General features: G+C 35.0%; 1 protein-coding gene across 1 annotated transcript; it reads right to left on the bottom strand.

Annotated features, from left to right (window-relative positions):
• Window positions 1-51: 51 nt before the first annotated feature.
• On the bottom strand, window positions 52-25,700 carry LOC149804923 (uncharacterized). The gene is made up of 4 exons (XM_089945941.1): window positions 25,581-25,700; window positions 19,888-20,049; window positions 13,637-13,750; window positions 52-11,245 (listed from the first exon to the last, which is right to left on the bottom strand). Exons 1-4 carry the CDS (start codon window positions 25,622-25,624, stop codon window positions 11,098-11,100), a joined length of 468 nt encoding a protein of 155 aa, XP_089802067.1. The 5' UTR covers window positions 25,625-25,700; the 3' UTR covers window positions 52-11,097.
• Window positions 25,701-25,724: the final 24 nt, after the last annotated feature.

Here is a 25,724-nt window from a genome sequence, read left to right as displayed (position 1 = left end):
ACTTTGTTCATGACGACACTCTCTGCTTCTCCCTCATACAATTTGCCTTTGATGCCCCGCCTATTCTTGGAATTTTGTAGCCAACCACGAGTCAGTGATGCCGAGTTGGTCTCCGAGTATCTTTGCCTTGGCAATGAGCATTTCATCGGTGACAGCGGCGTGGTGGGTCCACAAGAAGACGGGCATCATCGACTTGTTGATATTTGGCGTGGCGAGCGCGAGTTAGGTCTGCTGAGTCGGCAGGTATGGAAAATCATTTGCCCGTGGTTTTTTTATGATGTCCGTAACTGTCGACATGCCAATGACTAAGGATGAATAAGCCATAATATGCTGGTGTATATCTTGAATGGTAGCTTTTGGGTGATCTTTGTGCTGGCAAATCTTTTTTATGCTGGCCAGTATCTCTACTCGTCCACGCTTGCTTGATGGTGTCGCCATAATATATGTAAAATGTACAACAAATACAAACTGATATCTCACGTTACGGTAAACTAATGAAATGCTGTCATTTCTATTAGTCGTATTTTACAGCTGTTATTGTTGCTAATGAACTGATAATTGACTTCCACATTTTATTCTGATATGAAGCCCTATACTGTCCACAGCTTAAATCAATTAACTGTATTTGTACAGCCATCAATAAACTATGATTGTTACATACAATTGGTAAACAACAAAGAGGCTTAATAACACAATTTATTTACCATATGTTATGTCAAAAACGTGGACAATTTGATCCCAGTGTGATTATTTAATTATTAACACCCCCATCGGCGACTAGCTAAAACAGACATTGTTTATACAATCGCTGGTTACAACATGGTCACGCTACCTAGTTTTTCCACACACATGATCACGTGATTAATGGATAACTTCAACATACCACTAGAATTTTAACAATCGGAGATTGATACATTGGCACACCTCCAAATTTGCGTAGGTGAATCTGTATTATCCGACTGACTGTATTTTCATATACGATTTTTGTTTTTCTTATTTTTGGACAGATTATTTCCGGATTATCGATACAAGTTTTAAAGTAATTTTACACTTTGGTCCCCGATTCTGATTTCCGGATCTGGAATGCGGATTTCTTGATTAACAGAGCAAATTAACATTTAGGAATTCCGTTCCCGTTGAATTATGTCCGGATAGCGAGGTTTCCAGATAAACGGAGTCCAGATTAACAAGGCTCCAATGTATATATAAGTGCAGTGTACAGATAATGTATATGGTTAAATGCATTGTTAAGAACTCGAGAAAGATATACTTTTTCAAATAAATATAAACATGTACTCCTGACAGACAAAAGGAAATGATATTAAATTAAACAAATATAGAACAGACTTTTACAACTAGTAGAACAGTCCCTTCAATGGACAAGCATAAAACAATACATCAAAGGGCAAAGTCTGCCCTACATGCTAGGTCAACATTTTAATTCAAAGGCATGACGACCTTCTCGTCTGAATGATGGATATAAAAATTCATTTTCAATAGTTAAATTTTATGCCCAAATTACAGTATCAGTCTGAAATTGATTTACCACATTAACTCCTTAGAGCTAAACTGTTCCCAGTCATTGTCAGAAGTCTTGGTGAGATTGAACAATGCCTTATTAATGTTACTACATTGTATACTTTGTTGACAGTGTATCAAATGTTTTGTATACTTTATTGAGTGTACAAAATGTTTTGTATACATTGGAAAGGCAAATCTTTGCATTATTTTGATGCTTAAAACCAGGAATAACAAAAAATTATGATTTTATGTAATACTTTTTGTTTTTTACTAATTTTGTTTAGCTAATAAGATTTGTATTATATTGTTTTATTTAAATCGGTTATCATTCCAATTTTTTAATCTGGTATTTCTAGTAATCATATACTATTGCATACATATACATTAATTTATGTAGTTACAAAATATATATTTAAAATAAACTAGTTTTGTTCATGTTCTCTGAGTACTAGACATTAGCATAAATGAGTGTGTGTGATTAGGATTTTTAACATAGCTTTAACAATTTTCAGTGATGTCACTACGGTGTCTGCAGTGTTGCAGTTTAGTGAAATCTAGCAATAGGGCATCATGCCACAGACATGTAGCATTACATCCCGCCAAGTTACATTATCCCGATACCAGGCCGACCAGTCCTAACACTAACCTCTTAGTGCTGAGTGCCTAGCGAGCCAGCTGTTAGTACCATTTTTGTAAGTCTTTGGTATGATTTGGCTGGGGATCGAACCCATGACCTCCTGCATCCAAGAATGGACTCTCTAACCACTAGGCCACCGAAGTAGTTAAGTCGACTGAGAAATGTCCTCCTTTGTACATATTATATAGTACATGTATGACAGGTCAATTGTAAGCAACGATATGAGCCCCTGTGGATATGGGCTGCCAGCAGTCCTACAATGTTAAATGTAGCACACGTTGGTTTTGTGTGTGTGATTAATTTTAACGTAGCCTTAACAATTTTTCAGTCATATCGCTACGATGTCTGCAGTGTGGCAGTTTATAGTGATGTCTAGCACTGGGGCATCATGCCGCAGACATGTAGCATGATGCCCCACACAGTCACATTATCCCTACACTAGGCCAACCAGTCCTAACACTAACTTCTTAATGCTGAGTGCCAAGTAAGGCAGCTGTTAGTACTATTTTTGTAAGTCTTTGGTATGACTCGGCTGGGGTTTGGAACCCACGACCTCCTGCTTCTGAGGTGGACGCTTTAACCACTAGGCCATGGGAGCGGTCAGCATAAATGAGAGAATACTAATCAAAGGATATTAAAAGACATTGTATTCTGATCAAAATGCTGGCAGTTATATTAGTACAATCCAGTAAAGAATCATTCACAAATATACTGAATGCTTTGTCTAATGCTTCATGTACTGTGGCTGAAATTTCTTTGGATACTGTACTTGTGGAAACTACTTGAATGACTGCTCCCATGTGCTCAAAAATTCAGCCCGAATTAGTCTAAAGTACACTGTCTTAAGCAATTATTAAAACAGAAAAAATGAATTTTGCCAGACAAGACAAATATCTAAAATGTAAAAAAAAGTTATCTTTTTTTTTTACAATTTAACAGGAAGTGAAAGTGACATTGCAGAGCTTGCATTTTGATAGGTGCAAAGCTGTATACTCTCCAACCAAATACATCCATCCATCATACACCAAAATAAAGGGAATTAAAAGTTCTTTTAACAATACCTGCTATATCAAGGTCTTTTTTTTTAAATAGCCACTATAACCAGTTACGAAAACCCGAGAAATTCTTTTTCTTTAAAATCTAACCCTGTGTAAAATACAAACTGTAGAGCACCACCTTATAATGCCAAGGCAACTTGAGCAAAGTGCCTTGCCCAAGGACATGCCACAGTTGCTGATCAAACAGAACTACTAAGCACCCAGGGATCCTGCATCCATTAACTTTTATTACAAGCAGCAGAGTGCATCCATCTTATTTTAACCCCTGCGCCATAAAAATTGGAAAAAGATGTTAGCAAATGTATATAAATTTAAAACCATGCCGCAGACATGTACCATGTTGTCCCACCCAGTCACATTATCCTGACACCTTGCCAACCAGTCCTAACACTGACCTCTTAATGCTGAGCACCTAGCAAAGCAGCCGTTTGTACCATTTTCTGAAGTGTTTGGTATGACCTGGCTGGGGTTTCAAACCCACGACCTCCCACATCTGGGGTGGACGCTCTAACCACTAGGCCACTGGAGCAGTCTAACAATGTAGTAACTGTAACTGGTAATTTGCACAAGGAGTCGCATTAGTTCAGTTGTTTGGGGTCCTAATCCAAGGGTCATCAATTTGATACCCACCCTGTAATATAGCCAGTAATGTACAGAAAGCACATAACACCAACCAACCAACCATTGGCTTAACATGATGTAAATAAATGTAACATTATGAAACACAATTTTTAAACAAAGAGTACTGTGAACTGCAAAATACATGCCTGCCCAAATTTTAACGCTACTCTATGCAGAAAAATGAAACCTTTACACACACTGACCTTTGACAAGAGCATCAGTAGGCTTCTTTCTCATTCCAAGTGTAAGCTGTCCACAAAGTTCTGTCCAGACTGGGATGAAATTGTGCAGAAACTATTTTTCCTTGTTCAGTCAGTGATCTTCGACTTTTTGTCTCCAGAATAAATAGGTTTCTTATCTAACCACAAGTTCAAGATTTTCACAAAGTTTGGTAAAGGTATGTGATGTAAAACTAATGTTATTGTGAGCAAATCAAGTTTACTTTCGAGTTATTATCCTAGCCACAAGCTCGTAACCACAGATGATGGAGAACTCGTTGTGTGGAAACAATTGTTCTTCCTTCAGGCATCACAAAATCTATAGGCTTATTCCTTACCCAATTCCAAGAGATTGGTAACTGAAGATAGGGATAATTTATTTTGAGAAGAAAATAAAATATAACACACTAACTGATGGTCAGACGTCATAACATAATAAACTCTGCCTATTGGTGGGCATATAAAAATCGAGGATTCATAAATATAGTAGTTTTATTTTAATAGCTCTTGGAAAGAAATTTCTTCACACTCAAACACAAACTTAATATACATACACACACCAATACACATACACAAGAGAAAGGAAGACAAATTGAAGATAGTAAAAAGATTACATAACTGATTTAGTCAAACATTCATTATTTTTCAAAAGTTCTGGTAAAGATTCTAATCGATGTAAACTTATACAAGTATTTAACTAATGTCAATTTTGATAATGAAAATACCACTGCTGATTGTACACATCTCTGATTCCAGAAAAAGATTTAAATACTCTTTGGAGTTTCAATGTACATATTTCCAATCTGTCAAACAAAAAGCCTTGAAGAGCAAGTGATAAAATTGTAGGTTTCTGTACATTTATGATCTTTATAGAAATAGACAATTTCTCCAGATATTTTCTAAAACAGAATCACAGAAATTTATTGCAAGTGGCCAGTTAACGCAATTGATATTGTAATTATACTGCTGTAACTAACACATTTGAGAACTGAAAAAAACCCACACAAAAAACAGACTGGACTAATAAAGGTAATTCATAATCCTCTAATGAAAGCAAATAGCCAGGAACTTTGCCGAGATACAAACCCTGGCTTAGTTAACAATGTGCTAGTTGGCAAATTTACAAGAAATATAGTATACTGGCCTGGGATACAGCTTTTGTCAAAAATAGTATACTAATCACGGGTTTTATAAAATATGGCATATATCATTCAAATGTGACCAAGTCTACATGACTTTCAGCAAAATATGCACTCACAAACTGACATAAAAAAGCAACATCTATGAGGAGGTAATATTATTTTGCCAACCAAATCAGAAAACGTTTTTATTGATTGACACTGAACATATGCATGACATTCTGCTCACAAGGGGACATCCATAAAGTATGTACCCAAAAAAATCAGCCAGTTTTGACCGTTCCTGTGCACAGCGTGCACTTTTGTACCACCACCCTTCCAACAATGGCTGCGGCAACTGAACTTTGAAAGATGGAATTTGCATTTTATCCAATAAACTGACTTGGTTGCTGGCTTGTTACAACCACATTACAGACTAAAATATTAGAAATCATGTAATAACAGCCTATTTAGCTTATATATACTGCCACCACCCCACCCCCAACAGGGCAGAAAATACTTCTTAAATTACCCCCCTCCTTATACGCAGGAATACACTTTTGTCAAAATCCCTCCTTGCGTACATAATTTATGGACATCCCCTAATTTGGTGAAAACGAGAACTGTGAATGGCACATTATACACTCACCCTGTCTTTAAATAGTCTCCTATGTAGATAACTGAAAGTTTTGTGCAGAAGCTTTACTTCTTTCAGGCACTGACCTTAATTTTTGGGCCCAAAATCAACAGACTTTTACCTTTCCGAAGTGTAAGTCAGCCATAAGGTTTTGTCCAGGTATGTGATGTAGAACTAATGACTTTGTATGGGAACAATTTTTCTTTTTTCAGTTACCAGTCCTTGACCTTAAACCATGCCATAAATAGGGTACCTGCTTCTTACTACACCAAGTGCAAGCCTTCCACAAACTTTGGTAACTGTAAATGATAGAGAACTTGAGTGATTGTGCCAAAACCTTTTTTCTTCTTTCAGTAAGTGATCCACAAAGTTTGGTAACTGTTGATAGTGGAGATCAATAGTTACTGTACTGTTGTTGAATTAATGAATTTAGAGTTTTTGATAACAAAATTGACTGGGTTCTTCCTTCCCCCAATTGCAAGCCATCCACAAAGTTTGGTGAATATAGATAGTGGATAACTAGAGTTAATACACAGAAAGAAAAAAACTGGTAACATCTGGTTGTACAGGCAACATCATAAGAATACACTCAGCTTTGTGGCAGGCATATAAAAATGTTCAATGAAATACCATTTCTTTAACTGCAGAAAATGTCAAGAAATGTGCAACTTCTTGTCACATAATAACTCATTTTTCTTTTAGATTAGGCAATAATTTTTTAAAAACATTTTCAATAATTTTACTAGTCAAAATGAACAGTTTACGCAGAAATGCAGGATATGGATAAATTATGCATCCTAACAAGTAATAAAAAAACAATGTTTCAGTCTTTTATATTAAAGAAGTGACATTCAAATTTTCAATGTTTTTATCATAGCAAGAAATGAAAAAAAGAAACAGAAAAATATTTTGAATATATTAACTCGTGAAAACAGAAACATATATAAGATGTGTATGTACAGTTCAAACTGTACTGTGCGGAATTCGGTCTTAGACCTTAAATAATACCTAATAACAAGAACTTATGCATTATTATGTCTCATCTGCTCTGCCATTATGCAGAAATCCCTGTAATGTAGTTAGAACAAGTAGGACACTGACCTAGTTTTGCCGCTCATGTGTGAAACTGCACATCAAGTAGGTTTTCATTTCCTAAATGTTTACAGTGTAAATGCTACTTTTAAGGCCAGTTAAACTTCTTAAAGACATTAACTGTGTCAATCTGACAAGGGCTATTCTGACCCTCTCTAAATCAGCACATTTCATCACCATCTGAGGTTAACTGAGACGCGTTTCCCCTAGGTGCTACTAATGTTAACAAATGATATCCTAATTAAGTGTAAGTAGCAAGTGAATTGGCACTTAGATAGGCAATGAATACTCAGTTGCACACATCCTCACCTCCGAACGGGTTTTGAAAGACACTTTTTCATTGACTGAAGAACAAGTAAATTTGGCACTGATTGGTTCAGCCAATAACACAATACTTCCATTTCTAAAACATTTCTTCTTAACATAAAGTACTACAAGAAAAATTATCTGTGAAGAAATGTGCTAATTCATGATGAATTTCAAGATTTGTTGTAAGGAGTTGCATAGCATCAACTGCTATAGACATAAGACAAAATTTGGAGATGAATTTTGGGGGATAATAACAAATCTGACCAACTAAAAATTCAGTCTTTTCTTATTTTCATAACATGGTAACATTCAGCGTTCTAAATTTACTTACAACTGTCAGTGTAACAAAACTTTGAGGTTGTATTCCTAATAATTATGGCTTCATTTCTGCAGGAAGCAACTTCCACAAATGCACAATAAAGCATTAAATCAAACAATAAATACATACAGTTTGAAAAAACAAACACCAAAAGATGTTTACAACTCAATAGCAAAATAAACAAATTATTTTCTGGTACAAAATATATCTGAAAAAATCTGTCTTTGTGCTCGTCTAATTAAATAATGAAATAATTTAAATCCAAATGGTTTCTTTAACTTTCCATCTTTGGCCCTCTACTTTCTATGATTGAAAAATATACAGTGGGTCACAATGACCCTCTGAAAAAATAACATAGCAGAAGTCTGATGTAGTTTAATGACCATACATACAAAACTTTGAAAAACTTAATGCCTAGAGCAACGACTACAAAAACAATGCTACAAGAGAAATAATCATATGTCCTGCTAATACTTTGCAGTCAAGACAATATATCACAACATTTCAAACTTTATATGAATTCAAAATCTGTCCTGTAATTCAAAGTGAAATATAAATATCACAGAAAAAGCATGTGTTGCATACAAAACTCTCTTTTGGCCATTTCAAATACCTTGAAAATGGGGGACATTGATCAGTTACTTTCCAGATATTGAAAGTGGTGCTTTAGTCAAGTAGGTCCCTTGCAATTCCGCTTTACATCGTCCATGTTCAACCGATATTCATTACTTTCTGAAAATGCTTACTGTTCCTCAATGAAAAAGCTACGTATATTAGACATTTTCATTAAAGGATGGTTAAACTGATCATGCACAGTGTGAATGTAATGTCTAAATTTGTTAAACTGATCAGTCACAGTGTGAATGTAATGTTTAAATTTGTTAAACTGATCAGTCAGAGTGTGAATGTAATGTTTAAATTTGTTCAAATGACTATAGATTTTGATATACCTTGCACAGAGTTGGTTTCTTTTGTTTTCTAGACTACGATTAATTAAATAAAATTTCTTGTATTGTGTATTTTGGAATTTCAATGCACTTCTATGTGCAAAGTGTTATAAATAACAGAACTTTTGATTTATCTTCCTGTTTGTAGTATGTTTTATGTATACATGTATCATACAAACCAAAAATACATTTTAATTATAGATATTGACACAGAGGATTTGTAATTGCACTCTTACATTATTCTGTTCTGTCTGTAACACAACACCCACCATCACATCGATATTGAAATTTACAAACAATTAATATTCTTATTATTTTTGTTGATGTTGTTCAAGTGCTTTTATTTCAGTAGTGATAATAATAATAAATAATAATAATATTGTTATTGTTCCAGTGTCTCTTTTCTTCTCAAAATAATATTATCATTATTATTATTATCAATATTATTATAATCCTGGTATTTTTGTCTAATTGCACGTGTTCATGTTTGTTTCTGCATTGGTTATTCTTTTACTTTCTCTTTTTCATTTTCTTCATATTACTATTAAAGGTCACTACTTCATCTTCATGACAACTATTGTCAGAATGCAAATACCATGAAAACATTTTTTTATCATTAAAACAGAAATAATTACACATATCATGATAGGTTAGAGTTTTGTAGTCAACTTTGGTCAAATGTTACTTGCAAACATAGCTAAATTTGCTTGGTGGTTACCACCTTTTAAATTCTGCTCTGCCACACCTTATGGCATACATCCACGCATTCTGATGTTCTTTATTTTTTAGTAATGATATGCCCATATGGCTGCGAACAGTTTGGCACAAAACATGTTTCAGGCATGAGTTAATGCCTTATTTATTACTCAAATGTTAAACACTTCTACACAACAACAGACCCACAATGTGACATAAAATTAAAAGTGGTTCTGGACAAGGAACCTACTTGCCTGCAGCACCATCTAAAAATACTGATAGGGAAGACAACTGGCCGATGTCCCTCATTTCTTGGAAGTTGGAAAATAAATAAATGAAATTATTAGATTTAGGCTTCTAGTAGTATAAATTCCTGTGCTTCATTGAGCAAATACTTAATGCAGTTTTGTGTTGTCTGAAGTAAATAATATACCCCACTTTAAATTTTTCTCAAGTGGATGCACAGACAAACCAACAAAGAATTTATTTCTTGACCTTTGTTACTAATTATCAAAAATGGCAACATTTACGCCTTTAAGCTCTGCCATATTAATTGTTTGGTTTTCAGCATGGAGGTTTGATACATTGTTGACATCTTGTGATCTATGCAAGTGCAAGCTATTTTGGATTAAGTTAACCAGTATACAACTACTGACTTTTGCTGAGGCGAATACAAGGTTTCATGAACCAGCAAACATCATATTGACAAATACAAAATGCAAGTTAAATTATGGGTTTGATGGTTCATTAAAAATTATATCCACCAAAACACAAGTACTGTTAAAATCACATTATATGCCTGCTCCATATTTAATAGTCTTCAATGTAGGCATTAGTAAGGTATAGGCGACTCCAGAGATTACTCACCAGTCTATTTCAGTGACCTTGACATTTTGGTCGAGGTAGGTAATCTTTAAATCAACACTCAAAGTAACCACTGTCTTCTTTTTAAACTTAACATGATTATAACCTTTGACCTCAAGACTCCAAAATCAATCAAGTTCTCTATCACTTTTATTTCTTTGAAAGTATATTGGAATGGTGTAGGAATAATTCTGATGTCTAGTACCTGATTATTATCAGAAGTAATGGTTTGCTGTGCCAAGCACAACACCTCCCCAGACCGTCAAAGTCTTTCCAGATCATACTTAAAACCTGTTTTAAAGCGCAAGGAGCCTTTCAATACAATTGTTTTGGTGTGCAATAAAACAATTTTGAGAAAGATTAACATAATCCCCTTAACCCAACAGACAGCTGCAAATCAGACCTTCAAATACCCACTGTGGAATGTTGGGCAGTATAATGTATATCTAGGATATGCAAATATACCATTCCAATTAGTGTAGAAAATTCTCTTTTTCTGGGACATTAAATCCCTTATTTTCTTTGCTGCAAAACTTTCTATTATCAGCAAATACTCAAACAATGAGCTTGTAGATCGATAGCTCCAAAAATTAAAAGTTAAACTGTACAAGTTTATGGTACTAGAATAAATCCCTGCAATCAGCAACAGTTACAGGATGATGGATTCTAAGCTTCTGATACTTCACTCGTAGACTTTGATGCTGATCATATAAATAATCACAGGTACATGTGTGGACACAAGCTACCAGGGTCCTCTAGCTTACATCCTTTTCATATATGTACAAGCTGCTACTCTGGATGTGAGAAAACGGTGCATTTGCCTCTTCAACCAAACTGGCCATACCCCTTCATCTCCTGGGGAAAAAAAATATGGTAATATCTGGCAAACTTAACTGTAAGTGAAAGTCTGAAGTGGTGTTGATCATTTTAATATTAGGCCCTGTACCAAATTTGGTACCATCAAAAGCCATGGAGTGGAAGCAAAATTTGCTACATTTTGAACACAACTGGAAAAACGGCTATGGGCAACAGAGAGAATGGTAGGGGCATAAAAACTATGTCAATGTAAACTCAGTCTTTTGGAGCGGGTTGTTCTAAGTTGGGCACTCCTTGTGACCCTCATGTAGTGGGTGCTAGAAAGTCCTTGTGGTTTCCTATCTGCTTGGACTTTGGGAGAAGACCTATTTGATTTTCTCCTTGCATGTGATCTGGAAATACAAGGAAAATATCTAAAATCAATAAGGAGCAAGTACCATATATGACAATATTCCAACAATGCATTTTTTTAAAAATTATTTCATGAGATGTATGCTATCAGAATAAGTGCATGTTGATGATTTCAAAAAAGAAAGTCAACATCAAGAGCATGATCATACCAGGTGAGTTAGCACCCTTGATTGAGGTTTAGACTTGTATGATCTTAAGAGGTTCATTTTCTCTCCAAATATGAACATGCCCTATATAACAAACATATTTGTTGGAAGGAAACTAATTTTAATTACACAGTAATTGCCTGTCACTATTGTTTAGGCTGAATAAAGAAATATAAGGTGCTGGTTACACTGAGGGAAACAAAATTAAGGTAGGTAGGTCAGTACAAACATTTTTATCTTTGGTTCAGATGGATTTAAATGAAGCATACACTGGAAAATAAGCATCATCTTGAATTTATCTTTGATTGTTGTTACATCTATTAATTTTTCTCATGAAACTGGTTCATTTATCTAAATGTTTTTGGTTTCCCCCCATCCCCAAAATGTAGGATATTTAGGAAAAACAGTTTGGTAGGCTGGGTATCCAGAAACAATTTTTTTATTTGCCTAGCTTACCCTTTCCACAATGGAAAAACCTTATCTGTGCTAGATGCATCATCCTCCTGTTCAAGAATTTCTTTGAACATGTGCACTGCAGACCTGCCAACCATAACAAAATCTCTAATGTAAGGCAGTCAATTTTTTTTCTGTAAGTTTTCAATAAGGTGCAACAAAATATCATGTATTGGCTATTATCAAGCTGGAAAACATGAATGTAAAAGTCCAAGAGTGTGATTCAAGACTGATGCAGCATCAGTAAACATTGCCATGCTTTCTTGAAACTTAATCACCTCCAGTACAGTTTCACACAAGGCAATTCCAAACCCACAGAGCTTAATGACTTTTTGATATTTCTCAACTTGACATAATCATTATACAAAATTTCATGTAGGCCTGACAGCAATCATCATTCCTGCCATGTGACATCAACAATCAACACATGATGTCCACTAAACTTGATAGTTGCTCTTCCCAACTTTGTTTGCAACTTGATAGTTGCTCTTCCCAACTTTGTTTGCTAGAATCTGAATACTCCCTTTTATTCTTCTGTACTATTAAAACCTTTTAAGAGGTTTATTGTCCCTTTCATCCTGGTGTCATTTGTTTGATGCCATTTACAACAAAATAAGTAACAGCTTCATCATGCATCTGCTCTGCATCACAAAATACATGCAGTTTAAAGCATCTGAGGTACTCTGGTATAGTTAGTCTGGTTCCCTGACCAATTTCACTTAACCTTTCATGACACCCAGGTCTGAATCAAACACAGACAAGCCAGCATCCAGATTTTAGTGCAAACAACCATATTTCCATAATTTGTGATTTATTTCTGTAAGTCCATATTTTTGGGGTCAATTCCCTAAGATTTAGAGCAAAATCCTAACGGTTGGCAGGTCTGACATTGACCCGAACAAGTTTGCCATTGCTGATCCATGCACAATAGTATGCCTTCATTATTTTCCAAAACTAATGTTACACACTTGTAATTAGTTTTCTCTGGTACACTACAAACAGGAACGGTAAGCAAATCAAACAATTTTAGTGCCTGCTTTAAAGGCACCAATAAATTATATTTTAAATTATATGTGAACCTGACCCCTATTTAAAATGTTCCTTGTCACATTCAAGAGGGCTCTCAAAACTCACTTATTGCGACTGCAAGAACAAACTTAAAAGACCTAATAATGTTTCCTTCCTGTAATATTCTCAGCATGTTTTTTATTTTTTAATGTTTTTCTAATTTCATGGTGTTTGTTTTTGTAATAATATTATTATGTTTTTTATCTTATAGGTGTTATCTAATGTTCTAAAGCGCTTAGAGCTTCTAAAGGTTAGGCGCTATACAAAGTCCTCATTATTATTATTATTATTATCCATTATATTGTTGTGATCTTGTCCATGGCAGTGTGTCATTAATTTTACAAGTACAAGGATTTTCTACAAAAATAGTTTTTATTAAAAAATATATATATACTATTGTTTGGGTAAATCCTCCCCACCATGGTACCACTGCATGTGAAGACAGAGCTCACTGTGTTCCTCCAGTTTCCATTACCAAACTGCACCAATGAATAAGAAAGCCCCCACCCTCCCTAATTTGTGTTCATTATGGCCCATTATATTGACATAAATTTACTGTGTGTTCCGCAAACTCCTATTACCAAACTGCACCAATAAATAATATTTCCTCCAGTAATCCCCCACAGTACTCATTTTATGACCCATTATGCCGACATAAAATTGTCTGTGTAAACAAGACCAGAAATAACAAACAACAAAGCTTACTCTGTGTGTTTCTCCAGTTCCCAATACCAAACTGACACACCACAGCTTTTATTTGGACACTGCCTTACACCCAAAGCCTTCATCATTTCTATATTGTCTTCTGGAATATCTGGCCTAAAAATAATGAAAAAAACTTAATTAAAATTATACTGTCTTGCCATATAAAGAATACAGTGGTCTCCCTATTAAATGCTGTTTTACCCCGACCAGCAGCCTTCTGCCTTTTACATAAAAAATCTCTTGATACTGATGATTTCATTTTCAAAAGTACCTCTCCAGGACCCTCAATCTCCAATACATCAAGCATATTTATGCAAAAAGTGTTACATTTCTATTTACTGATAAACTTCAAAAATATTTGTGGATTCTGAATTCTACACAACGATGTTTGCTCCAACAAGCCAATACAGTTTTAATTTAAACCCATACAATCCATTATGTAATCTTGCAAGGGCTTCTTTATTGTCTCAAGATCAAACTCGGAGGCAATCATTCAATGATTAAGTTGTTACATGCCTGGATACAGCAATAAGCCAGGGGTCTCAAACATGTGACCCATGGAGCTATTTCCTGCTGCCTGCAATGACATCCAGAATTTGCAAAATGATTAATAATTCTAATTTTTTTCTTCACAGATAGCCAGTTTGATAAAAGATTTGATTGTTAAATCATTTACTTTTTGCTTCCAAGATTTCAACTGGTTTTTTTTATATCAGTCGCTTATGCTGTATGAAAAGGTTTCAGTGATGTGCCCTTGAGCCAATGTGACCCTTGTGGTGATTTGTGTTTGAGACATGAGATGAGCTACTGTCTTGTGCTTTGTGGCTAGAGTGTTTAAACTGGAAAAACACAATGACCAAACTACATGGGATATGGCCATTGTGGGAGATGTCAAGAAAGCGTTCATCTGAGTTTATTTCTTGGATATGGCATACAAATCTGGCCCTTTTAGTTTGTGTCATGTCTGTCTGTCTGTGGACTTTTTGATGAAAATGTTACCATATGAATATTTCTGCCAAAAAACATTATTACACATGCTGGGCTAATGCCTACTTGAAAAGATTTTGTCGAAAGCTGGTAGATGATTTTTTTCCATTTATTTTTTAATGAATCACCACATACAATTCCAAGATTTGGAAAAGGCTTATTTTAATATTTTAATAATTCAATGTTGTATTCCTTCAGAGATTATTATTCCAATTATGATCTTCTGGGCAATACAGACTGGTCTAAGTCTAGAAAATGCTTGAATGAGACAATTCAATCTCAGTCAAAGAGAACCATCAATATCTAGTCTTTTTACTTTTGCAACCAATCAAAAAACAGAGTGGTAATCACATTCTAACACTGAAGAGAGGTCAGCTGACTCCAATGGACAAAAAAACAAAAACAAACTATAAATGGATTGCAATACATTATCACATGATAGTTCTATAAACTATTCCATATGGATGTGAGAGTTGCCATTGCAACACAAAACCAAGATGAAATACTACTGGCTAGCAGATGCTTACATATACAATATACAAATGGTAACTATTAACATGTCATACATTTTTCTTTTCAGTTTGCCAGAAATAGAAAAAAATTATCGTGATCAAACAACTATCTTGGTTTGGAAGAACATAAAATAAACTGACAGGGATCTTGGAAACGCTTAATTACGCATATTTGGACGCCAATTTTTAATCTGGGACGCAGAAAATTCCTGAGGCAGGAGTCCTCCGTACGCATGTTATAGGTGTGCAGCAAATTTCAAAGACCTGCCAGTCCTGCTTCAGCCACCTGCTTTGTAGAAAATGTGTTGATCATTTAGCTGTGCTGATATTTACAATGACAGAATTCAGTCACTGAAAGACCCCTTAATGTTGCCATTATAAGAGTACATAGAAAAGAACATGATGCAATAGCTGGGCGGCAAGATCAAAGGCTTTTACTGGCGACTGGATGCGAAAATGTACTGATATTTACAGTGATTGAATTCAGAGTCAGAAAGCCCCAGAAATGTACATGTGGTCATTTATAAAAGTACATCAAATAAACAACTTTAGCTTTCATTACTGTGTTCATTTATGAATGTATCGGAATAAGTAGTGCACGAGAATCAAGACATGTTGAGACTTCGACAAAATGCCATTCGTAAATTTGGAAAGATATTTTGGGGTGAAACGGCAAACTTACGAAGATTGTAACGAGATTCAGAAGAGTGCTAAAGCTGCTAGAATTGATAGTTCAGATATGACAGTAGCTAAGTGTAAGAATGTGTGTGATGCCTAGCTTAGTGTTTGGAATAAGTCCTGACTTGGATTGACAAAATTCAGTATCACTGATGGACGAACAAGAGCTATTTAAGAGGTACATTGACTGACCATACTTTTTTTAAAATTCCCTTCGCCTTAGTCCGGTTAGTTGTAGTGAAATGTATTCATCAAGACATTAGTAGCTAGGCCTAGTTTTGATATCAATTACACTGACAAACAAATTCTTGCCCATTCACAAGCATATGTCTTGATAGCTGATTGACCATTAACCCTTTTCCGAGTAAGGCAGCAACTATCAATTTCCTGCATGTTACCCTTTAATGATAAAACATACAAACATGTGTTTTAAGATCAGAATCGGTGATTATTAACTGCCTCTTTACACTATTTCCTCATAAAATTAGTTTGAAACTCTAAGTGAACCAGTAGGCCTAACGGGAAATAATGGCGGACTTAGCTAAGTCTGGGATGTACCAGTTTATTCAATTGTCTGTTTTCGTAAATCATCGGGCAAATATTTTCAGAAAAATATACAGATCATTGAAAGCAAAGCCAAGGTATTATTTTATTAAAGATTTAACTTTAAAATGCAAATTATATAGGTCAGAAATGTATGGGACAATGCTATGTTGTGTAATTCGCGAGATGCGCTTTAAGGTCTAATCTGTTTTCCGACCTGACACATATTTGCAAAAATACGGGAAAAAAACAGCAAAAAAGATGCTATTTAACCATTGCCTAAAATTACTACAAGGACGTAGACAAATACAGTAGTTCCCCTCTTGAATGGCCCCCTGGTTGCTCATTTCATGGGTGGTCTCCCACTTATTTCTTTGCATCTGATGACATTTCCACATCATTAAAATACAGGGTTCTCAACAGATTTAAAAACTGAAGAGTCATCTGAGCCATGACACCAAAGTCTCGGGAGTCAAAACTCAAGAGCCATCTGTTTTTAGTTGTGTTTGGAGTTTTTAGTTGTGAATTCGTAGCTGGAATTGTTTGTTATCTGTGGAACAAACAGATGCTCAAGATTTCTTATAATTTTAGATTTATGCTCCTTCTTCCCAGAATTGCCATCAACTTTCTGTTTCACTGAGGTTGAGGGGTGGAGTTCCAACAAATGATGGCATCCCCTTCTGAATTTTTGTGAAGTTCCTCAGTAACGCGAACCCTCTGTTATACAGTGGAACCCCGCTATAATGTGATAATTGGGGTCCAAAAAATTGGATTGCGTTAATATCGGGGTCGCATTAATGTTGGGTTTTACAATATTTTACTTTTTTCAGAGAACTCATTGGCACATATATGTGCATTCATGTCTAATGTGTATGATGAATAGGGTATCAACACCATTTACTATTGTACTGTCGTGGTATGCAGTTCATCCATAATGCATATAATTCCATTGAAAAATTGCACACAGACTTACAATATTCAATAATATTTTTCCCCAGATCATTGTCTGAATTCAATGTCCAATATACAGCATGAACAGAGTATCAACACCATTTAATCGCCATCAGATATCGTACAGTTGGGGCTTGCAATTAATCCATAATATATGTGTGTGTGATATGGATTTTTAACGTAGCTTTAACAGTCATATTGCTACGATGTCTGCAGTGTGACAGTTTATAGTGATGCCTAGCACTGGGGCATCATGCCGCAGACATGTAGCATGATGTCCCACCCAGTCACATTATCCTGACACCAGGCCGACCAGTCCTAACACTAACCTCTTATTGCTGAGCGCCAAGCAAGGCAGCTGTTAGTACCATTTTTGTAAGTCTTTGGTATGACTCGGCCAGGGATCGAACCCACGACCTCCCGCATCCGAGGTGGATGCTCTAACCACTAGGCCACCGAAGCGGTCATAATATATGTAATTCCATTGCCAAATTTGCATACATATTTAAACTATTCAATAATTTTGTCACACATCATTATCTGTCAATGAGAAAAATTAACAGCAAAATTAGGTTAAGAAAGACGAAGAACGTGTATGGCTCATTATGTTCCAAAAATTTTCTCATATGTGTTTCCGTGTACATATATCCATTGCAAATTTCCAATAATTATTGCTTGTATGCCTATTCGTTTGAACGACAACAGCAAGAATAATTAACAAACAAAACATGCTTTCAGCATGCATATAACTTTTACTTAAGATTTTGTGAATATCAAAAGAAACGTGTGAAAACTACTATAGTAATCATTTTGCAAAGTGCAGAGAACGACTTGCATCTGTAAACTTGCTTTTCCATAACAGTAATTTTTTAAAATAAAAAATAGGAAATTAATGAAGAGTCCATAAACAAACAACATACCCATGTAAAACCTGAGAACTAAGTGCAGTAGGCCTGCAATGGTCACGAGTCACATTTATACATTTTTTAAGCTGATCGCATGTACAATTCCATACCCTTTCAATTTTCAGCTAATGAAGCAGACATTATTTATTAGTCAACTGATTGCGTCTAATAACACTGCCAAGCCCAGCAAACATGTTGGCAGCTTTCGTTTTTTGATGTTTATTAAATTGTGAGAATATTTTATCAACCACCACATTGTCTGCTGCTTGGTTGTGTATGCAGTTAAAGAAGAAACACATGTCGGCTATTGTTTGAGCAACGATTGTATATAGAATTAATTGAAGACAATCACAAAGATGACTTACTGGCTTTACTCATGGATCAGTAATAAGTAACATTTCCGATAATGTTTATTTTGGCACAACATTTAAAAAAACTGGTGAAATTGTTAAATTTCAGAAGCCATGCCATGATCGTATTGGATTTGAATTTGTATGCGAACTCTTCCCCAAAATGATAATAAACATTTTACACACTATTCCTTGTACGTTTTTTAAAAAAAGTATTTTTCCGGGTACGAGAAAAATACACGTACATGTATTTAAAATTTCAGGAACCACACCACAATCGTATTATATATATATATATCATATTATATTCGAATTCATCTATGATCACTTCCCCAAAATGATGATAAACTGTTTTTGCGCAAAGTGCAGAGAACGAATTGCGTTTGTGAACTTGCTTTTCCATAATGGTAAAACCGGAGTTCATAAGAAAACACCATACACATGTAAAACCCGAGAACTAAGTGCAGTAGGCCTGTAATAGTCACTAGCCACTTTTATAATTTTTTAAAAAGTTGAACGCATGTACAATTTCATACCCTTTCAATTTCCAGCTAATAAAGTGGACATTATTTACTGGTCAACTGATTGCGTCTAAAAACACTGTCAAGCCCAGCACACATCTTGGTGGCTTTTGTTTTTTGATGTTTATTAAACTGTGGGAATCTTTTATCAACCACCGCATTGTCTGCTGCTTGGTTGTGTATGCAGTTAAAGAAGAAACACATGTTGGCCAATGTTTAAGCAACGATTGTATACAGAATTAATTTAAGACAATCACAAAGACAACTTACTGGCTTTACTCATGGACCAGTAATAAGTAACATTTCCGATGTTTATTTTGGCATAATACTTCAAGAACCTGGTGATAATGTTAAATTTCAGAAGCTATGCCACAATCATATTATATTAAAATTCATACGCAAACTCTTCCCCAAAATGATAATAAACGTTGTACACACTATTTCTCGTACTTAAAAAAAAAAAAATCGTTCCCGGTACAAGAAAAATACACATACATGTATTTAAAATTTCAGGAACCACGCCATGATCATATTAAATTGGAATTCATACACAATCCCCTCCCCATAATGATAATACACTATTTCATGTACTTTGAACAAAAAATATTTTTTTCATGTGAGAATATACGAAATTTCGGGAGCCATGCCATGACCGCGTTATATCCGAATTCGCATTATAGTGGGGTTGCACTGTAGTATATATTGTTGGACCCTGTTGTGAGAAAGTTATCAAGGAAGATATATATTGAGAGCCCTATTATAGACCCTGTAAGAAAGAATTTAAAATCTGACAAATGTTTGTACTTCTCTTCTGGGAACATGTGTTCTCTCTGGCATGTTGGACACCTGGTCATACATTTTCTCAGCTCTCCTGATGCTGTGTACAGACACCTATCACAAATTCGGTGCTGACAAATGCCATATATTATTTTTATACTGGGCTCAAAACAAATTGGGCAGCTGAATCTGAAAAATGAAAGACAAGTAGTCAAATACTTTAAATATAATGTTAACCTTACTTTTTTGAAAAGTCAACAAGCAGATGCCTCATTGGCTGTACAGTTTGCAAGGCGACATTTCATCTGCCCCAATATGGGGTTATTTGAAAAGCATAATTATTGAACAAAATGTATGTTCTTCTATTAATGAGCTGAATTCATTTTATTAATATTAATAAGCACGATCAAGAGCTGTCCAAACGTTTTTTTTTCTTTGTTTGATGTTGAAGTCCATGTTATGTGCTCTTAGATTAATGTTTAATGTTCTGCTGATGGACAGATGGACAGAAGTCCACTTGTACTACACCTGGAACAAGCTCAAGTTTGCAAGGTGCATGCCAATAATCAAGGCCATAGATCTGAAAACTGAGAAAGAAGTATTCAGTTTGCGTTTTGTAAGATATATATATATATATATATATATATATATATATATATATATATTCTGCAAACCTCTTACATTACAAATATTAGCATCATTATTTATCTTTTACATGTACTGTGTTTTTATTTTACATAAATGCCCACTATTTCAGTCATCTATAAATTCTTTTTCAAGTTGCAAATTTTGTTCAAACTTCACCATCTAAAAAGAAAGCAAAAATGACTTTTCCTTGTTACATTTAAAATGTTCACAAAGACAACAGTTTATGACTTTTGAGATGCTCTCTCAACCCAGTTGCATAGTTAAAGTTACATCCTGGGGCCCTGAGTGGCCGAGTGGTCTAAAGCGCTCTTCCTTATGGATCACTGCCATTTCACCTCTGTCTGCGTGGGTTCAAGTCTCGGATTCAGCCAATGTGGGTTGTGAGAAAGCTTGCCAGTAGCTTCTTGTGGGTCGGTGGCTCTTTCCGTGGTTCTTCCTCCACCATTAATACTGGCCGCCATGTGTAGCCAATCGTGTGCTGAAAAATGGCGTTAAACCCTACAACAACAACAAAGCTACATCCCCATGCTAAACATGCTGCAGCTTTTTGCAGGTGTTACCAATCCCTCCAACAAAAGAAACTCTTAGACATTTATGGGAATGTGTTTTAACAACTGACTGACCATTAAAGCAGTGCTCTTTAGTGGAATGTACATGTACAATCATCAACAGGAAATATATGGCTATGATTCAACATATGGACATATTACTTAATGTTTATCTTGATGTTTTGGGTTTAATATCATTTATTAGTGCAAGATAGACTATACATGGCAGCCGGTAGAACTGGTGGAGAAAAAATACACAATTAGAACCACCAACCCACAGCTAGCTACTGGCAAGCTTTCTCACATACCCACAATGGCTGAACCAGAAATTAGAACCCATGCAGATATTGGTGAGTTGACAAGTTATTGGTGAATGGATGAACACTTTAGACCAAGAGGCTGTTAAAATATCCAGATCACCAATTCTGGTAGCATGATCCCTGCCCCAGTGTTACATGTGATGTGTCTGTCCAACCATTTATGTGATGATCAACAACTTGCCCATCATAATACTTTCAGCAAATTAAATAATACGATGTGCATTGTTGAGTCTTTTTTTTAAAATAGAGTTTGAATAAAGAAAACTTAAATACTTTTATATCTTCAACACTTGACAAATTTACAAATTTAAAGACAAAATGTCTATGTCTGTCTGTTTTAACCATTACATGAGTAAAATTTTGGATTCTGTTTTTACCAAATATCCAAACAGTTGCACACAACATTCAGTTTGCACATGGTACACTTGCTATCCCACTGTCAAACAACATCATGGAACCGATCAGAAGTCGTTTACAATATCAGGATGGTTGCTAAAGATCAGTGTTTCCCTTTACCCTCGTTTGTGCTTCAGAGACCCTCCAATTTTTTTTTGTACTCAGTCTGACCTATCTTTTGACACCAAGGAGGCTTTTGACTCTTGGTCTTGTACCCATAGGGGATACACTGAAGATGTATGTATGTTATGAGACTTGCATAAACTGTTAAGTTACACGACATGTGACCAAGCAAACAGACTTAACATAAATTGCTTATCTTTAATACAAATACACGATGACCATTAAAATGAAAGAATTCAGTGAGGAAACAAATATTTTCTCAGTATTCTTGAAATGGTTGGTTGTAACCGATGTTGAAACCAGCCTCATGCAAGATTTTACAAACTGTTAGTGTTCGTCCATGTTACATGGTTGTGTATGAACAGATGTAATGATTGACGGCAGTCATAAAACTTGATTAGTGTCAAGTGATTCTTGTGTATTGTTATTAGAGTATAGCAGTGAATACACCTAATTAAATTGAAATACTGCATTTCCAATTAAAGACTGTGTATAATTCGATTTGTTTCTAATTAGCTTAAGTACATCTTGAGTAACATTTATGGAACGAACTGGCGGTCATACTAACGTGATTCTTGTCTTTTGTCTAGGAAAGATACACAATATAACACTGCTTTGCTTAAAATCAGATTCTGAAAGACTTGCACTGACTGAGTTCTGTCCAAAACTTTATAGCAACAGCAGCATCAGGTTGACAATAAGGACCAACAAATTTACTTTGACTTCAAGTACATAGTTCAAAGGTCACCCTAAGCAAGTTGGCATGCCACAAAGCATACATCAAAGCCAAGAGGTGCATAAAGAATCAATATCATAAATTGCAAATGAAAATAATGCAGCAAAAAATAAATCTAGGACTATATCAATATTTTGACATTCATGTACTAATACACTACAGGCTCAAAATGTTAAATAATTAATACAATGTATACAAATATTTGTTTTCAGATTACATCAAAATTACCACTTGTGGCCAAATTTTTCAAAACAGTTGGAAAATTAGGGGGCAATGAAGAAGCTGAATACAAAATATTTATCAACAAACGTGGTGTAGCTTCTTCCAGCACCAAACCTGTCAATTGTTGGTTCTCAATATTTTTTGAATTTTAAATAGAGAAATAAAATTTTGTTTGTCCATCCTTATCTCATTAATTACATGTTTTACCCTAATAATATAACATATAACAATGAAGTGTCTTTCGCTGTTTTCAGCCAATTACAAATGGTCACAAACATCTTAAAAATATTAAGAAAATGTTTGACACGAGAATATTATTCCCAATATAATGTTTTAAGTTGTTACTTGATGGTTTATGAGTACATGACAAATGGACATCTTTTATACAGATATTGCTGCTGTTGCTGCTTTAATTCATTAATCTATATAGTTGTAATAGATTTTTATTAATAATTATCCAAATAATAAAAGAAATCATCAGTTAAATATCTAATACGGGAGTTACAAGTTAATTACAGCAATGATCTGACAAGCAATATTTGGAAAGGAAACCAAGTTATCTTCAAACTTATTTTATAGAAGATCAGATACTATACCACTGATCCATAACAAATTTGATGTGAAAATGAGGTATATAAAACTTGGGGTACTTGTCCCATAGGACTGGCTGAAGAAGATATTGTTAGTCATGACTACCTAAATCACATTGCCTATATATGTATCTCTCCATCCAAACACAAACTTTCATGCAATGAATATGGTGCATATGCATATGATACCTTCGCAAACTGACAAAACATGTTTATGATAAACTGACAAAAGGTGTTGATGATAAACTGACGAAATGTGTTTATAATAAACTGACAAAAGGTGTTTATGATAAACTGACAAAAGGTGTGTATGATAAACTGACAAAAGGTGTTGATGACAAACTGACAAAACATGTTGATGATAAACTGACAAAACGTGTTGATGACAAAGTGACAAAACGTGTTTATGACAAAGTGACAAAACGTGTTTATGACAAACTGACAAAACGTGTTGATGATAAACTGCCAAAACGTGTTTATGACAAACTGACAAAATGTTTATGATAAAATGACAAAATGTGTTTATGATAAACTGCCAAAAGATGTTTATGATAAACCGACAAAACGTGTTTATGATAAACTGCCAAAACATGTTTATGATAAACTGACAAAACGTGTTTATGATACTGCCAAAATGTGTTTATGATAAACTGCCAAAATGTGTTTATGATAAAGAACTGAAAGAATCTTCTACATGAAGATAAACTATTGCATAAAAATGATATTAAGTGTAAATATTCATGAGAAAATAAGGCAATTAAGATAAGAGAAACCCAAACATATCATATACTTATTAAAAATTCAAGTTAACATTGACCCCTGCTGACCAAATATTGTAAAAAATCAACACAAGTATCACACTGTCATACCTGGCAAAAACACGAATTGAAACCATCGAGAAACTAAACAACATCAAATCCACTAATGAAGAGTGGCACCAATGTATAGAACGTATCTCCGAGATAGGTGGAATTATGCCAGTCACACATCCAACATGCATACATGACTCACAAATACTTCCTGAATCATGTACAGATAAACCACCAATTTTCTGGCACCCTTGGTTCCAAAGTCTTGCCAGATTAACAGTTTTGCCGGACCAACCGAACCACACATCGCCAATATAATGCAGTTTTATCTGCATTATACACCTGCTCAGGACTGAAATGCTCATCAACTACTAGCTTCCACATACTCAGCAGCTCCTTTGTGGTCTGCAGACCATTGTTCTCCACACTGTATGCATGGAAATTCTATGACGCTTCTTGAACCTTTTAAGCCATCCTTCACTATAGTCACTATAGTTAAAAGAAAATGACGTCCTTTATTTATTGATACTTATTTTTAGTTGGCCAATGAGAAGGTAGTATTCCATTCAGGGTGTTGTTCTTGCATATTAAGCGGGCATGATCACGACTATATAGAATGGTACCGTGGAAAATGATTTGGCATTCCTTAAAGGTATGATATCAAGTCAAACTTTTGATAGGGATAGTCGAATGCCTGAGCTAAATATCAATACCAAATTTATTAAGCTACGCAGAGCGTAGCTTGAAATATCAGCGTTTATTCTTAAATAGTTCGCGCGAACAAGGGCAGAAGTGTCCTCCCTTGTAGTTATTATATAGTACATGTATGACAGGTCAATTTTAAGCAACGATACGAGTCCCTGTGCTTTATACTGCATAAAAGTCGTCGACAAAAAAATAATTTTTATATTCTTTCACACGCTCATTGCTAAATACTTGTTGACCATTTCTTAAAAATCAGAGTACCACTCTCCACTCACGGGTACATTACCAACAACCCTTAAGAATTTTACGTTTTACCTTTATCTTTTATTTTACACACGTTTTATAGAATTTGCCATGTATTATGTTTTACCTTGTTCTAGTGTTTATCTTCCACAATTTTTGAGCAATTCATCTTACATTTTTCTGAACTTTGTCTTTTCTTTTCAGCTGGTACCATATTGCTACTACTGTGGCCAAGTGTCATTAAAACACAAATACGTAGCCGACCTCCCCCCCCCCCATTTCCTCATGTATGCGTCACATTTGCCAGACTGACAACGTAAATGAAAATAATATCCTGTAGAATAACTGCACAAATTTATATAAAGCAGATTTACACAAACCTTTGCTCATATTTGCACTGTACATCTACCAATGAATCGTCCATTCCACAAGGAAATTTGACAAAACTGACAAATTCTCAAGCACAATATCTATTCAGTATTCGCGCTTCGGGTGATCATGTGACGAGAATAAAAGACTCTGAT

Source organism: Sinohyriopsis cumingii, chromosome 2, assembly GCF_028554795.1.
Source record: "Sinohyriopsis cumingii isolate HCF-2022 chromosome 2, ASM2855479v2, whole genome shotgun sequence".
In the NCBI taxonomy this organism is placed as follows: Eukaryota; Metazoa; Mollusca; class Bivalvia; order Unionida; family Unionidae; genus Sinohyriopsis; species Sinohyriopsis cumingii.
This window is presented reverse-complemented; position numbering and strand designations above follow the sequence as displayed.